Below are 18,424 nucleotides of genomic sequence, written 5' to 3' on the forward strand. Positions count from 1 at the left end.
CTGTAAGAGCATCATGAGAGCATGTAAGTGCATAGTGGGAGATGTAGTCCAAAACATCTGCAGTGCCGAAGGCTACCTATGCCTGATCTTATTGCTTCTCAGCATAATTTAATAAACAATAAATTTGAAAAAGCAACTAAATCAAAGTACAAGTTGTGGATGTGCAGCCATATTATGTTTATCTATTTTTTAGATAAAAATAAAATGTCTTTCAATAAATAGTGTAAAATTCTCCCAATCGCATCATGGCGTCCTATGGAGGAGCATGTGACATACATGTCACACCTTGTCCTCCCCTGCGCCCGACGTAATGTTACAGAGGAAGCAGAGGGACGTGTATGTCATATGCTCCTCCACAGGGCGCCATGGTGCGATCGGGAGAACAGGACAGCGGAGCAGCAACACCCGAGGACAGCCGCAGGTGAACACTGTTTACAAGGTGAGGGGGGCTGCCTTCTATAAGGGGGGGCTGCTGTCTATAAAGGGGGGACCCTGCTGTCTATAAAGGGGGGACCCTGCTGTCTATAAGGGGGGACCCTGCTGTCTATAAGGGGTGGGCTGCTGTCTATAGGGGGGGCTGCTCCCTACAAGGGGGGACCCTTCTGCCTATTAGGGGGACAAAAAGGAGTGCTGTCTACAAGGGGGGGGGCTGCGGTCTACAGGGGGGCTGCTACTAATGTCTGCAACTATCTATACTACATACAAGGGGATACTACCTACTATTAAAGACAATCAATCTTACAGCAGAGTCACCTACACTAACTTGAATTTATAGGTAGATAGTGCAGGTAACCCGGTTTCTACCGCTGTTCACCATGTGAACGTCAGCGCAATTACTCCAGACATCTGTTTTGCCACCAATGCAAATTCCCTGTTCTGTTCTATGGAGAAGAGAGAAATCTTGGCTCATACTACAGCAGCCGCCTCCATTGCACACAAGAACCCACATATCATCACGGTAAGCACCGCCAGAAACCGAGTCACCCTGGTGTCATATTCCCTTTAAAATAAGTGCTCATACTTTGTATGGGCGAGTACTAGAATTAAAGTATCGGTACTCGTACTCTGTCTTAAAAAAAATGGTAACGGGACATCCCTATCTGACAGTGCCCATTTAAGTACACAGCCCATTTTTGCATTTTCATTTTTCCTCCTTGCCTTCTAAGAGACATAACTCTTTTATTTTTCCATTCACAGACCCATATAAGAGCTTGTTTTTTTGTGCAACCAATTTTCCTTTGTAATGACCCCTTTCAATTTTAACCACAAAATATTATTTATGATGGGAAATTGAAAAGAATAAGCGCAATTTTTTAAATTTTAAGTGGTTTCGTTTTTACACAGTTCACTTTCACATATAAAACTTATATGTTTTATTCTGTTAACTCGATTAAAAGGATACCTATGGTTACATGCTTTTTTATTATCGTGAAAGGATCTGCAACTCCTCACTATATACCCCTGGCATATAGTGTCTTAGTTCTACCTTGGTTTGTGTCACCTTACCTCGTACGACTTTTTTTAATTTTTTTTTTACAAAATTTGTATGTTAAAAATCGCCCTATTCTGACCGCCTATAATTTTTTAATTTTTTCTTATTTGAGGCAGCATGAGGGCTCATTTTTGCATTGTGATCTGTAGTTCTCTTGGGTATATTGACTTTTTGCTTACTTTTTTATTTATTTTTTTTCTGGGATGTTATGTGACGGAATGTCAGCAATTTTGAACTTTTTCAAAAAAAAAATTATGTTTATGCCATTCACCTTACGGGATCATTAACATAATAGTTTTATAGATCAGACATTTCCGCACATGGGGATACCAAATATGTTAGTTTATTTTTTACTTTATTTTTTATTTTTTGTAAAATCTGAGAAAAGAGGGAAATTTTATTTTTTATTGGGGAGGGGTTTATTTACTTTTACTAAAACTTATTAACTATATATATTCCCCAAAGGGGACTATTTGTTGCAGTCGTTTTATTACATTTACTGTTTAGTGCTATGCATAGCACTAATCAGTGTTATCGGCGATCTGCTTCTCTGGTTTGCTAGAAGTTAGCCCAGACGAGATAATTGCATCAGATGGCCGCGAGCAGGTAAGAGAAGCTTCGGTGGCCATCTTAATTCATCAGACACCTGTGATTGCACCATTGGTGATCTGATTATTTCAAGCCCTTCCCCCACCCCCATCCCCTTAGATGCTTCAGATGCCGTGATTGCCATTGATCATGGCATCTGAGGGGGTTAATGGCGGACAACAGTGGGATGCCTGATGTCAGCCATAATCAGTGATTCCCCGGGTGCTAATGTTTTATGGTTGAATGTCGTAGAGAGGATATTAGCAATCCTTTTGTTAAGGCCCTTGTGGCATATTGAATAAAAAGTACAGCACGTCCCGCAAAAAATAAGCCCTCACAACGCGGTCGGACTAAAAATAAAAATGTTATGGCAGAACATGGTAACAAAAAGGGGGGGGGGGGGGAAGGATTTTGCTGTGAAAAAGAAAAAGAACATAAAAAGCTATATAAATTGACCCGCAGAATAGATAACATAATTTTTACCACACAGTGAATGCCATAAAAAAAACAGAAATTTTAGAATTTTTCACAAACAAATGCTGCATGCAACCACAAAAAGATTTCCACTAATATATAAAGTATAATATGCCAGGAAAAAACTATCTCAGAATCGCTTTGCTTGGTAAATGCATTTTAAAGTTATCACCGCATAGACACATGCAAGATTTGAAAAATGGGGCTGTCATTAACCCCTTTAAGGACACACGCCATGCAGCGCTGCAGCAGGTAACTTTCCTCACAGCGCCATACCTTTACAGAGCGGCTATGATACGCTCACTACATACCATGTAAGTTTCAGCTGCTATCAGAAAAAATATAATGTTAATGATCCCTTATGGTGAATGGTGTAAACATAAAAAAAAATAAAAAATCCAAAATGATATTCGGTCACATCACATCCCAGAAAAAAAAGAAAAATGAATCAACAAGTCACATACACGCAAACATGGTATTGATAAAAAATACAGATCACAGCGCAAAAAATGAGTCCTCATACAGCCCAGTATACGGAAACATAAAGTTATAGGCAGTCAGAATGGCGCAATTTTTAAACATCCTCATTTTGTTAAAAAAAATTTAAGTTTGAGGTCTTTTTTTAAGTAGTACAATAGTGTAAAAGCATTTAAAAATGTGTATCATTTTAATCGTATTGACCCACAGATTAGATTAGAAAAAAAATTGTCAGTTAAGTTTACATTTAATGTACAGCGTAAAAATTAAACCCCCCCCAAAAAGTTGCTAAATTGTGGTTTCCCTTTCAATTTCCCACCAGAAATAAGATTTTTTTTTTTTGTTGGGCCGTACGTTTTACGGTAAAATAAAAGGTGTCATTACAAAGTACAATTGGTTGCACAAAAAACAAGCCCTCATATGGCTCTGTGGATGAAAAAATAAATTTTAATTTCCTGTGTCATTAAGGCCAAAATGGTCTGTGTCATTAAGGGGGTTAAAGGGGTACTCTGCAATCTCTGCTGCAGCACCGCAGTCATCTGGTGCACAGAGCGAACTACACCCCATGCCTGCTGAATAGGGATGCAGTGCCGCAGGCTTGTGACACCATGGTCACGCCCCCTCGTGATGTCATGTCCTCTCTCTCTCAATGCAAGTGTATGGGAGGATGGCCGAGGGGGCATATCCGTGACGTTACAAGCCTTCAGCGCCGCAGCCGGGTTCTAAAAGAAACGCGAGACATCTTATTACCTAGGGGCAGGAGTACCCCTTTTAAGGTAAAAACTGATGGTGTCCTTTTAAACAGTTAATACCACACACAACATGAGAACAGGTGCTGTATGTTGAAGAAATTAGCTCTGTTTTTCTATTTCTAAGTAACCCCTTCAAGCTACCAAGTTGTTTTTTTCCAATAAGATTTGTAAAACCAAAATAAAGCATAATATATCAATATCTCTTTCCATGTATTTATTTTTAGAAAACTGAGACGTGAAGACAAGCTCACAGATTCTTCATTTCTATGTTCACCTGTTCTAAAAGGAAAGGGTAAAAAAGGAAGAGGGCGAAATAAAGTCTGAAGGATTTGGAGCTGAAGACATGTAAACATTTTGCCCATTGTAACTTGTTCTTGGGGGTCGAGAAATTGTTCTATTCAAAATGTCCTATCTATTGTGTCTATATTGGGTTCATGTTATACATTGTTTCTTCCTTTATCTGCTTTTATGCTGGTATATAAACATTCAAACACCTATGTATATTACTCATTTTGTTAATTTAAAAAAAATACCACTATTTTAATACATGATTCTCCATAGGCATTTTCTTGGTAAGTTGAAATGTTTGGTTCTTTTATTTATTGGTCATTTTGAATGCATGCTTCCTATGTGATTATATTTTGTATAATTTGTATATATGTTCTTGACCTGTAACATTGTGTTCACTGTAGTCACATGGTTTAATATAGGTAAAATGTTGAGTTTTCTGTTAACATCTTGCATTTATTTTTTTATTTTTTTTGTAGCATTAATTGGTTGTCCAGCTGTTTTTAAGTTTACATTTTAAAATTGCTTAAAGGGAATCTGACAGCAGGGTCACCTGCACTAACCTGAAAGCACAGGTGACCCTGTTCCCAATGTTGCTTACTAGCTTAAAATTGTGCAGCAGTCCCAGAGATAATAGTCTGTTTAATATGTTAATTTCCTTGTTCTGCGCAATGGAGATGAGTCGCTGCAGAATTCATCCCCGCTTCAATCTCACTTCATGATTTCATGTTCGAAACAGTCACCCGCACTATCTGTATATTGAGATTAGTGCAGGTGACCGTGCTGTCAGTTTCCCTTTTTAAATGATGTAACATAATAGTCATACACATTACTGATTCCCTGCCACTCCTGTACTGACATTGGCCAAGTTTGGCTGGTCTCTGTCGTTTCGGTCCCTCTTGGACCTATAGCAACTGTTGCAGCCAAACAGTGGCAGCCACAATGGTGACCTGCTACAGAGAGCAACCAGGGAATACAGAAATCCTTGAGAGCAGCAGAGTAAGAGAAGAGTATGGGGGAAGATTTTCAAGAGATTTATTTTGGAGGATCCTGCCCCATGTGTTGTTTGTTTTTTTTTTGTTTTTTTTACACCAAACTTGTTCAAAAAAAAAAAAGTCCAAATGACCCCTTTTTAAAGTTTATGTACACCACCTTTTTGTCTTGAGCCTATTTAATAAAGATTATATTGAATAGCATATTCTCTCAACACTTAATACCTACATTACCCATGATGCCTTTAGGTTTGCACAGAGTGGGGGGGGGTTTCATAACCCCCCGCATTTGTTCTTGGTTACATCTTAGTGAACTGGTCTTCCTTCCTCTCAATCTGCTGCGTCTGTATCACACCTGTCTGCTTTCCTTCCTTTTTCCCCTAACACACCGAGAAGAGCACTGTCAAGCTCATCACACAGGAGACCCTGCTATAATCTAGTTATCCCCTATCCTGTTGACTAGAGATGAGCGAACTTACAGTAAATTTGATTCGTCATGAACTTCTCGGCTCGGCAGTTGATGACTTTTCCTGCGTAAATTAGTTCAGCCTTCAGGTGCTCCGGTGGGCTGGAAAAGGTGGATACAGTCCTAGGAAAGAGTCTCCTAGGACTGTATCCACCTTTTCCAGCCCACCGGAGCACCTGAAAGCTGAACTAATTTATGCAGGAAAAGTCATCAACTGCCGAGCCGAGAAGTTCGTGACAAATCAAATTTACTGTAAGTTTGCTCAGCTCTACTGTTGACATTAGATAACTTTGTAAAATGAAAGGTGTTTTTTCCCAACTTACAATGTCCCTGTCCCTCACCATCCTTAGAATGAGCAGGGAGAAGTGTGCAGCCTAGTGCAGAATAGTGCTTACTGTAGAAGAGAAACCTGAAGCTTCTAGATGCCTCCATTCAGTCACCACACTGTCATGCTCTTGAGATTGTGATATGCTTGTGTCAGAAGAAGATCCTGTCTGAGGGGCAGACTGAGTTATTCCCCTCTCAACATGTCTAATAACTGAGGAAACCATACTCTCCTGGCCAGAATGGGGTAATAAGAATTGCTTTGGTGTCTTCCCAGATGATTTTCTGAAGCACTCTGGGTTATTGAAAGAGCTTTGTTGATCGTTCAGTCATTACAAGTCATACAATAAATTACAATCACACAAAGCATGACAGTACAGTACAATACACAGCACAGGTTCCCTAAGCTTTACATTGCACAGCATGGTACTCAAAGTCTAGGTATACATATTTCAGTTGTGTCAGGCTCAGGTTTTTTTTTTTCTTTCCTTTTTTACATAAACTGTTCACAACTGATGACATGACTGATGCTCAAAAAGTGCATAAATTGTCATGAGTCAAAACAATCAGTTGCCTGACAGGTATATTCGGCATGGACGGGGGAAAGCAGCAAGCGTTCCCCTGTCTGTGCCGGTCAGCCAAGTCAAATCATCCAGCATCTAAACTGAGACACGAGATGATTGTGACCGGTCCCATTCAAATTAATGGGATCAGTTCTGGCTTCATTTTCCCTCCGGTGCATTATATGCAGCACCAGAGGGTAAAGAAAACTGACGGAATAACCAAGCAGTCTGGGTGACAATGGCAGTGGTGGGAACAGATCAGATGAAGGAATTCCCCTTCCTAAGACAGGTACATGGATTGTCCATATGGTCTGGATGATCTGACTTGTTGAGAGAGCAGAAGTGTTGTAGGCAAGTATTCTTCCTGGTCATAAAGACATCCATGTGTGGGGTCCCCCACTTCTCCTGACACACTTCTTTGTTCAACAACCACTCTTCTTGTTTCATGGATTTGCGGCTCAGGAAGTCAGCTCTTGTGTTACCGGACCCTTAAATGTAAACTGCTGACAGTTTCTGCACATGCTTCTTTTTTATCCTCTCAAAAAGAGTTGTCTGGCATATGTATGCAAAATAAATGTATCCGTGCAAGTGGCACCTGGAGCACAACATCGATAGGTGAGTGCATAAACACCATTATATTCACTATGCAAGCACAAGTTCATTCAAGAAAATGAAAAGAAAGGGGGAGCACTCACGATACCGGACTTCAGATGCGGTGCAAAACTTCTTTATTTCAGGTGCGACATACAAAAGCTGGACACCAGGAGATCCTGCAGTACAGGTAAGCGGCTTTCACGCCTAACACAAAGGCGCTTCTTCAGACCACCTATTATATTCACTCATCACTGTCGAGAGATAACGGTACCTAGAGAGCCCTTTGCTTTTATTTTCTACTATACACCATATTATTTGGGCTCATTCTTTGACCAGGGTATTGGGCTTGGTGATTATATAACAGGCTGCTGTTGTGTTGTCTGTCTGTACCAGGACATTCTGACTCCGGGAGATGCTGTAGATTCTTTCTTGTTCATTTCTACTGGAGAGATGAGCGAAGTTACAGTGATTCGAGTCGTCACGAACCACGCGGCTTGGAATTGCTGACTTTAGCCTGCATAAATTAGTTCAGCTTTCAGGTGCTCCGGTGGGCTGGAAAAGGTGGATACAGTCCTAGAAGACTCTCTCCTAGGACGGTATCCACCTTTTCCAGCCCACCAGAGCACCTAAAAGCTGAACTAATTTATGCAGGCTAAAGTCAGCAACTGCCGAGCCGCTAGGTTCGTGACGAATCGAATTGCTGTAACTTTGCTCATCTCTAATGTCCTGTATGTGCTTCCCAATTGGAAATGCCTGATGTAATTACTATCTTCATCTTCTCCTCTAGATTCCTTTCCAAAAATATTGATTTAAACCACCAGCAAAGATCTTGAAGTTTGGAATGATTTTTTTTATTAGTTGACCCAAGTGTCTTAGATGTCTTGTCTACTGTTTAAAGTGTCTTTCTGAAGCATCTTGAAATGAGCTCTGGCCCAGACTATTGCTTCCACATTTATGTCAGAAGGCCCAGGAGTCTCATGGCTGCTCGTATTGTCATCTCAGAATGAGTTGATCCCTGTAGCTGATCCTTTCTGCAGACAAAGCTAGAGTCATAGAGGGGGATTTATCAAAACCTGTGTAGAAGAAGAGTGGTACATTTGCACATGGCAACCAATCAGATTGCTTCTTTCATTTTTTTTTTACAGGCCTCTTTAAAAAGGAGCAATCTCATTGCTATGGGCAACTGCAACACTCTTCCTCTACACAGGTATTGATAAAAATCCACCATAGAGTTGGATTTTCTGGTGATTCACGAAAAAACCCATGTTGAGTCAGAGTATGTAGAATATTCTTGAGATGGTTAAACCAGTCATCCAGATATGGGATTAGAAATAGGCCTTGTTTTCTGAGCAAGGCTGTCAACACTATCGACACCTTTGCAAACACTCTTGGGGATGATGAAAGGTTGACAGGAAAACTGTTAAGGACTGATTCCCTCTTTTGTCTATGATGAGTCTAAGATATTACAAATTCTTTTTGAAGATGGAGAAATGGAGTCAAGAAATGAAATGTTCATCTTGAATTTTTTTTCTTGCAGACATAGCAGTTTAGAGAAGGAAGGTTGATTATTAAGTGCCAGGTTTGGGCACAGGAAAGATTCTTGAATGAACTCATCAGAATTGCTAGGCATAAGTTACTGGCCCTATATTCTACATTCCTGAACCAGATGCAAGATCTACGCTTTTGCGTGGCTGACAAGAAACATGTCTTCTGGGAGTATCTATCAGGTATCCTCTTTTTATGATGGGTAATACCCAGGAATCTTGACAGGTTTGAGCCTGAGTATGGTGAAAAGCCTGGAGTCTTGCACCCACCTGGAGTTCTTTGGCATCATTGTTCAGTGTTTTGACTTTAATACCTTGGTTCTTCTTTTTGAAGGAGCTTTGGAAGTTCGTTCTCACTTCCACTATGTCGATCTGTTCTTCCCCTTCAGTTAGCCCTTAAGGATAAAAGGGTATGTCCTTCTTAGAAGATGGAAAATAACAAAACTTAATCTTTTTTTCTATTCAATGTTTTTATTAAGTAAACCAACTTTTTTTTTTTAATCAGAAATTATTATTTAACATTTTGCAGTTTATAAAACCAAACCATAAACCCCATTCCCCCCCCCACCCACACAGAGTGGATGGGCCTCCGACACAGCAAGGCACGTGGTCATAGTCAAAATCTGTGCCCATTGTTCATCTGACAGGGGACCCATTTTTCCTTAACATGTAGGGGATAAGCCCCATGGTAAGAAAGTAATAGTTCCCTATATAGCATGGATATCACTCCTTAAGTAGAAACCTGACTGAATAAGCCATTCACCACTGTTGAGGAACAGATAGTCAAGGCACCCCCTCGTGACTGCACATCCAATGCATTCTGTAGCTGCAGATAACTAAAGAAGAAAGAGTGCGGAAAATTAAATTCCTCTTGCAGCTGAGCAAATTACTTCAGCACCGGTCCATCATACAGTTGGTAGAGGTACATTATCCCATAAGAGAGCAATAGAGCAATACCAGGTAGGGAGTTCAGTTCAGAAAGGCCCGGGTTATACCATAACGGTGAGTATGTCACAAAAACAGGATAATGTAGGAGAGACTTAAACTTCAGCCACACTTTACGGAGAAGAATAAAAGTAGGAGGAAAGTCTGGGGGTGCATTTGTGCCACCATTTCTAACAGATAAAGAGGGGTCACGCCCCCGATACGATGTGAGATCAGAGCCCCTGTACGTCCCATAGTATCCAACCGCGCCCAACCCTTCAGTTGCTGGATCTGTGATGCTAAGAAATATAACCAGGGGTTAGGGACAGATAAACCACCCGCCTCCTTACCACGCTGCAATGTTTCAAGGCAGATCCTAGCTAATTTGCCATTCCAAATAAGTTCCCAAAATAAAGACTGAATCCTATGAAAATATTTCATGGGAATCCAGGTAGGAGTGTTATGCAAAATATACAAAAACTGGCATGAGAACCATTTTAGTTAAGTTACACCTACCTATTATAGATAAGGGAAGCTTGCACTACATTCTAACAATGGTACTAGCTTGAGAGGAACATAATCAGAGGCAGAAGCCGTTACATATACACCTAAATATTTAAACCTAGAAACTTTGGGAAGCCCAACCCTAGTAATTATGGGCCTCGGAGGGAGAGGATCCAGGGGAAGTAGTGTGGATTTATCCCAGTTAATAGCCAGGCCCGAATAGCTGCCAAAGGATTCAATAAGATTGATTAAAGGAGTTAGTGAACGCGGAGTATCGACCAAAAAAAAGGAGCATGTCGTCTGCATAAAGAGCAATACGCTCTTCCAAAGTCCCGTAACAAAAGCCCCGAATATCAGGGGAGGCACTTACCAACGCTGCTAATGGCTCTATAGCAATAGCAAATAAAAGGGGGGGGGGATAAAGGGCAACGCCCCAAGGGAAAGAACAGGACCAGAGGCCATTAGCTCTAATTCTAGCACAAGGGGCAGCAAATAACAATTGAACCCAATTTAAAAATACCGGTCCAAATCCAATATGGTGCATAACACTCCATAAGAAATTCCATTTGACGCTGTCAAAAGCTTTGGCAGTGTCAAGAGAAAGCACAGCCCTACAGAAAGTATCATGAGGGTGCAATTGTAGATTTAAGTAAAGCCTCCTAATATTATCAGCAGTGGACTTCTCCGGCATGAATCCCATCTGATCCCTGTGAATTAAAGTAGTGATCACCCTCAGCAATCTATTGGCCAAAACCTTAGCTAGTAGTTTAACATCTGAACACAACAGAGAAATCGGCCTATAGGAACCCGCAGACAGCGGGTCTTTACCTGGCTTCAAAAGCAGCACTATAATAGCCTCCAACATAGATCTCGGTAGCCCCGCTCCCTCAGCCGCCACCCGCCACACCTCCAGCAAGTTGGGCAGCAACACCTCTCGGTATTGCTTGAGATACTCATTAGGTAAGCCATCAACTCCCAGTGACTTCTCAGAAGACAACGTTCCCAATGCCACCTCCAATTCCTCAACTGTAATAGGCTCGTCTAACATCTCTCCGAGTCTGCGACAAGGCCGGGAGTGAGATACCAGCTACAAACTGATCAATATCAGCAGAGCTGTACATCAATTTAGAGGAATAGGTCTCCTCATAAAAGGAGACTAGAGTAGTCAGAATAGTCTGATCATCTTGGATCAGCACCTCCGGCATTATCACAGAGACACGGAATACATGACGAACCCGACTGAGCCCCAATGGTACGAGCTAGCAGGCGACCCGTACTCTCGCCACTTTCGAAGTAACGTTGTTGTTGAAAAAAGCACTTATTGTCCGCCTTTCGTAACAAATGTGCTTCCAATAAGGCTTGCATAGACTGACAGTTTTCCCTATTTAGATCAGAGGGGTCTTCAAGGAACTTACGCTCCTCTAGGAGCACCTGTTGCTGTAGGGAGGTCTGAATAGCCCTATTCTTAGATTTACAAGTCGAGATATCTCTAATAAAGACACCTCGGACATACGCTTTTAGGGAAACCCAAACCTTACGCATGGAAGCACTCCCCACATTAATCTCAAGGAAGACAATGATATCAGATTGAATAGTAGTACCCACCGCAGGAACCTGAAGTCAAAATGGGTTCAAGCGAAACAAAGAGTCTCGCGACCTGGGATGGGGGGTCAGGAATATAGTGTATAAGGATTGGAGAATGATCAGAAAGGGTACGGAGAAGATATTCCATGGATCCAACTAAGGGAAGAAGCAAATCATTGCCTAACGCAAAATCAATGCGCAAGGGCGTACATTTGACTGTAACTATCTTTTTGTTAAATTTAGATGCTTTGGACTGAATTAATAAAGATCTTTTATAGTTTTTATTAGAGGTCAGCACAGCCTGTGCTTAGACTTCTTGTGCCTTTTTACTCCTTTAGGATGTTGGTATGCTAGAGGGAAAAAAAATCCATACTCACCTTTGTCTCTGCAGAAGTAAACTCTTAATCTCCAGAAACATGAAAGAAAAGTTGAGGGGGAAACTTTAGTTTTGGCTGTTTTTTGTGCATGCTTGGTGCAGTGTATTTTTGCACAAATAAAAAGTCGGGAATATTTTGAAGTTTGAATATTTTGAAGCTGTTCACAAAGCAGCTTACGGTGGAGGTTTTTCTAGGCAAGTTTGTGTAGTGGACTTGAATTTAATACGTGTGACTTTGCGAATATTTTTTTTTTTATCGGAAATCAGGCGATTAGTCATAATACCACCAAAGGAACATAAATGACAACCGGAGCATAGAAATGCCCAAAAGACAGAACAGAGAAAGAGCACAGTCAATCAGGACAGCAGTAAAATGGGAAGGAGACCATGTGGGGACAAAAAGACACAGGTCAGGAGCAAAAACACAGGTCGCAGTAACACATAGTAGATATACAGGGGAGTACAAAATAAAAAGAACAGAGACAAAGAGGAACGGACAGACAGAGTCCAGACAAGTCCTAAGAGGACAAGATTGCACAAAAAATCTGAAGGGAAGACACGGCACCACAAAAACACAGCAGACAAACTACAAACCAAACAACCGCAACTTGCGATATTAGAGGAAAACAAATAGCCCTGGTAGGGTGAGCAGGAATTAAAAGAAACATAGAGGTTACAGTACCAACATTTCTCGCACAGGGCGGAGCCTAAAAAAGAATAAAAGGGAAACATTCGGCAGCAAAAGAAGGTACGTAGAGCAGATAAACTAAAAGCCAATAAACATGAGAGTGGCAACAAATAACATAAGTTAGTACGAGAACATGCCCACCGTCCCACACCGGGAATGGACCAACGTGCCAGCTTCCAAAAATTTTTAGCATAACACCCCCCCCCCTCCCCCGACAGGGAGTCCAGTGAACAATTAAGAGGAGACTTCAACGTCCAGCACGTCTGATCTGAGCCTCATGTCCATCCAGCCACTCCACGGCTGTTGTGGGAGTATCAAATATATGGATAGTTCCAAGAGCAACCATGCGGAGGCGTGCAGGATAGAGCATAGAGTACACCACCTTCAGTGCATGCAGGCGACGTTTGAAGTCAGTAAATTTAGCACACTTCTGAACCTCAGCCGAGAAGTCAGGGAAAATGGAGACACAATGTCCATCAATGGCAAGAGAGTCAATGTCCCTGGCCTTGCGCAGGATAATATCACGATCCTTGTAATGGAGAATCCGGATAAGACCAGCTCTCGGCGGAGCCCCAGGTGGAAGGGGGCGAGTAGGCACTCTATGAGCGCGCTCCACAGCAAACAGATGGGTCAAAGTCTCTCGGCCGAAGGTATTAAGGAGCCAGCTTTCAAAAAATTATCTGGACCGCCCACCAGGCATACGTTATTCCGTCTAAGGCATTTCTCCATATCATCCGATTTAGAAGCGAGCAGTTAAATGGTTAATCACGCGGAGCATGTCTCACTTAAGTGGAGGGACCTGGTCCTCAATATCTCCCACTCTCCCCTCAACCGCACTGACTGACTCGGACACCTTTTGCATGTCATGACGGATAAGATTAATGTCCTCACGCAGGCTACCAAGCAGTAGTTTAACATCTGCATTGCTCTTAGATACGGCCAGGAACACATCTTTGAGTGGGGCTAGAAGGAAGGAAGGAGGATGCAGGAGCAGGCACATGCACACAATCCACAGCAGCAGATGAAGAGTTAACATGCACAGGAGATGGTATTTTAGGGGTATGCAGCTACAGCAGAGAAGCAGCAGCATCAGGAGTAAATAAGGGAGTGTTGGTAGAGGAGTCCCCAGGGGGAGCAGGCTGCACTCCAGTACCGAAGGGCTTAAAGGGGTTGTGCGCTGCCCTGACTTTCAGAGCTCCGCTCACAGAGTCCGGAAGTTTATTACTCCAAATGCTGTGTGCGGGCTTCCGTGTTCACGGCCGCCGGGCGTGACGTCTTGTCGGCCCCCCTCGTGACGTCACGCCAACCCCCTCTACCAAAGTCTATCGGAGGGGGGCGTGACAGCGGTCGCACCCCCTTCCCATAGACTTTCGTTGAGGGGGCGGGCGTCACGTCACGCCCGGTGGCCGCGAACACGGTAGCCCGCACACAGCGTTTGGAGTAATGAACTTCCGGACGCTGTGAGCGGAACTCCGAAAGTAAGGGCAGCGCACAACCCCTTTAATGGCAGAGTTCATTGCAGCAGCAGTCAGGTCAGGCCTATTACTCACTGCAGGCACCGGAGCCGCCGGGGGTTCCGCACTGGCCACCTGCCAGTCAGCTTCCCCACCCTCCACAGCGCTCCAGGGGCTACCCGGCTCCCTCTCCAGCTCAGCAGCAGGGGAATCAGTGATGCGCACGAAGAGCTGAAGATGCTCCGTGACTTGAGCCAGGCAAAATGACTCCGGCCCACTCCGCACCTCAGTCTCACTCTCGTCCAGCGGCCCCGGGACCTTCTTGTTCCTCTTGCGCCCGGTCATAGCAAACACAGCAGAGTCCAGGCACCCTAACAGCACAGCAGGTGGGTGCAGCAGATTTTAAGCCGAAAGTTCATGATAAATTAGAGGATTGTAGTGGAGCTCTGTGCTAGTGCGTCCGCTCACATGCTGCGCTAAGCCACGCCCCTTAAGTAAACCTTCTAATTGGGGAAATTGCCTGGATGGAAAGGTAAGATACAGAAGTGTTTTTTTTAGAGGTTGTGTGCCTTAAAGGGGTACTCCCGTGGAAAACTTTTTTTTAGATCAAATGGTGCCAGAAAGTTAAACAGATATGTAAATTACTTTTTATTAAAAAATCTTAATCCTTCCAGTACTTTTTAGGGGCTGTATACTACAGAGGAAAGATTTTTCTTTTTGGACTTCTCTTTTATGTCACGACCACGGTGCTCTCTACTGTCCAGAGCAGGACTCAAATCCCCATAGCAAACATTCTGGACATTTCCTAAAATGGACAGCAAATGTCAGCAGAGAGCACTGTGGTCATGACATAAGAGATATACAAAAAGAAAAACATTTCCTCTGTAGTATACAGCCCCTAAAAAGTACTGGAAGGATTAAGATTTTTTTAATAGAAGTAATTTACAAATCTGTTTAACTTTCTAGCACCAGTTGATAAAAAAAAAAATAAAAATAAAAGTTTTCCACGGGAGTACCCCTTTAACCAATTCTTGATCCATGCTCTTCTACCTGCATTTGAGGTAGACATATTTTGGTGGAAATTTCAAAGTATCTACTTTTTATTTTTATATCTTCCATATCATTCATCAGCTGGCTAAGCCATATTCTCAGTGCCCTTGCTAAGGGTATGGTAGTAAGGGAGATTTTACTTGACCTTGCAGCATTAGAATAGGTCTTTCTAAATAAGATTTCTGCTTTCCTGTTCATGGCATCTTTGAGGGCTGAAGACTCCTCTGATGGGAAGACAGATTTAATGGCAAGCTTTCCCACTAAAAGATTTACTCAAGTCAAATTCTACCGCTCCTGGACATCTGTGGAATCATGTTTTCGGCTCCCCCCACCAACAGATTATTCTGAGTATAGAACTTATGGTACTGTGTACCACTCACCAGTATCTGGTAATCGGCGTCCGTATCTGCTCCACTGCCGTGGTCACAGACTGGCTTCTCAAACCTGGGCAGGCGCTGCCAATTCACACTGATACCAGGCCATCCTCGTGGAGGGTGAGAACGCAAACAGGGATAGATTCAGACTTGTAGCTCCAAAGTCAGTTAATAGTTGCAGACCAACAGATCTAAGAATTCATGCAGCGGTATCCTATACAAACAAAGAAATTCCAGCTCACCACCTCTTGGCCGTGCTCGGATACTGCGCCCGGCAAGTAACTCCAATGCAAAACAAACAGACGATGATCCAGCACTTGCAAAACGAAGACAGCTTTATTGAAGATCACTGGGCACAGATAAAACCAACCATATCAGACGCGTTTTGTGTGCATGCGCTCGAAACGCGTCTGATATTGTTGGTTTTATCTGTGCCCAGTGATCTTCAATAAAGTTATCTTCGTTTTGCAATTGCTGGATCATCGTCTGTTTGTTTTGTAGCGGTATCCTATAGTCTGTGCCCATCAGATGCGTTTCAAGCCAACTTTGCTCCTCTCAGTTATGTATGGGTTGAGTACAGGACTCCAGGACATATACACTGCTCAAAAAAATAAAGGGAACACTAAGATAACACATCCTAGATCTGAATGAATGAACTAATCGTATGAAATACTTTCATCTTTACATAGTTGTATGTGCTGACAACAAAATCACACAAAAATAATCAATGGAAATCAAATTTATCAACCCATGGAGGTCTGGATATGGAGTCACACTCAAAATCAAAGTGAAAAACCACACTACAGGCTGATCCAACTATGATGTAATGTCCTTAAAACAAATCAAAATGAGGCTCAGTAGTGTGTGTGGCCTCCACATGCCCGTATGACCTCTCTACAACTCCTGGGCATGCTCCTGATGAGGTGGTGGATGGTCTCCTGAGGGATGTCCTCCCAGACCTGGACTAAAGCATCCGCCAACTCCTGGATAGTCTGTGGTGCAGCGTGGTGTTGGTGGATGGAGCGAAACATTATGTCCCAGATGTGCTCATTTGGATTCAGGTCTGGGGAACGGGCGGGCCAGTCCATAGCATCAATGCCTTCCTCTTGCCGGAACTGCTGACACACTCCAGCCACATGAGGTCTAGCATTGTCTTGCATTAGGAGGAACGCAGGGCCACCGCACCAGCATATGATCTCACAAGGAGTCTGAGGATCTCATCTCGGTGCTTAATGGCAGTCAGGCTACCGCATGGAGGGCTGTGCGCCCCCCCAAAAGAGATGCCACCCCACACCATTGCTGACCAACCTCCAAATTGGTCATGCTGGAGGATGTTGCAGGCAGCAGAACGTTCTCCACGGCGTCTACAGACTTTGTCACATGTGCTCAGTGTGAGCCTGCTTTCATCTGTGAAGAGCACAAGGCGCCAGTGGCGAATTTGCCAATCTTGGTGTTCTCTGGCAAATGTCCTGCACGGTGTTGGGCTATAAGCACAACCCCCACCTGTGGACGTCAGGCCCTCATACCACTCTCATGGAGTTCGTTTCTGACCGTATGAGTGGACAAATGCACATTTGTGGCCTGCTGGAGACCAGCAGTGCTCCTCTTTTCACAAAGGTGGAGGTAGCGGTCCTGCTGCTGGGTACTTGCACTCCTACGGCCTCCTCCACGTCTCCTGGTAGCGCCTCCATGCTTTGAACAATACGCTGACAGACACAGCAAAATCCTTCTTGCCACAGCTCGCATTGATGTGTTATCCTGGATGAGCTGCACTACCTGAGCCACTTGTGTGGGTTGTAGACCTCCGTATAATGCTACCACTAGAACATCAGCCAGGAAGCATAGGAACTGAGAAGTGGTCTGTGGTCACCACCTGCATAACCACTCCTTTATTAGGATTGTCTTGCTAATTGCCTATAATTTCCACCTGTTGTCTGTTCCATTTGCACAACAGCATGTGAAATTGATTGTCAATCAGTGATGCTTCCTGAGTGGACAGTGTGATTTCACAGAAGTGTGATTGACTTGGAGTTACATTGTGTTGATTAAGTGTTCCCTTAATTTGAGCAGTGTATATAGTGTCTGGATACTTGGTAAATGGTAAAACAAATATCTAGCCGATTGGTAAGCTGTCCAGGTTTGAGAAGCCAGCCTTAGACCACGGCAGCGGAGCAGATACAGATGCCAACTACCAGATACTGGTGAGTGGTACACAGTACCATAACTTCTATACTTACAATAGTCTGTTGGTTGGGGGAGCCGAACACTCACTACAGTCCAGCCGTGGATTTTATACTTGTCAGCGCATCTGCTACCAGCAAGCCCACCACATGAAGTGCGCGGACATACGCTGACAAGCACTTTCATGTTTGCAATACCGGAGGTCTGAAATACAGGAACGCCGACACTGTACTTTGCTATGTCTTTCTGAACAGCTGAAACCACACTTGTTAGTGCCCACCATGACGATGGTGTTCACTCACAGTGCGTATCTTACAGCCCTTTTAAGGCTTCTTAAGGTCTTATATCTGTGTTTCCCCCATAATATTTTACTATTGGAGCCCAGTGGCTCGGTATATACCTATATTTTATTGTTTAATAAATTGATGTTGTTAATTGTTTTTGCCTACTGGTGTATCTGTTACATTGCGCATTTTTTGGAGTATTAAGGCTCATTTTTTCACACAATTCAACCTCAGTCACTCCCTCTTTTCACATCACATTCACCTGCATAGTTTGTCTCACAAATTCAATACCACCCTATTTCATTTCCATATCCTATCCATATCTCCATATATACCATAATAATTCATCCCACACCCAATTTTCCCACATATACCATACTCATTACACCAGACCCATATCTCCATATATACCATATTACTCAATTCTACACCTTTCCCACATATATCATAA

General features: G+C 43.0%; 1 protein-coding gene across 4 annotated transcripts in view; it reads left to right on the top strand.

Annotated features, from left to right (window-relative positions):
- The window catches only part of SGO2 (shugoshin 2), a 55,951-nt gene extending 50,694 nt beyond the window's left edge, over window positions 1–5,257 (top strand). For all 4 annotated transcript variants that reach the window (XM_056533984.1, XM_056533986.1, XM_056533982.1 and 1 more), the window contains one exon: window positions 4,008–5,257. In XM_056533984.1, the coding sequence (XP_056389959.1) occupies window positions 4,008–4,107 (100 nt within the window). In that variant the 3' untranslated portion in view covers window positions 4,108–5,257. The remainder of the gene's footprint in view (window positions 1–4,007) is intronic.
- The last annotated feature ends 13,167 nt before the right edge of the window (window positions 5,258–18,424 follow it).

This window comes from Hyla sarda, chromosome 8, assembly GCF_029499605.1.
Source record: "Hyla sarda isolate aHylSar1 chromosome 8, aHylSar1.hap1, whole genome shotgun sequence".
In the NCBI taxonomy this organism is placed as follows: Eukaryota; Metazoa; Chordata; class Amphibia; order Anura; family Hylidae; genus Hyla; species Hyla sarda.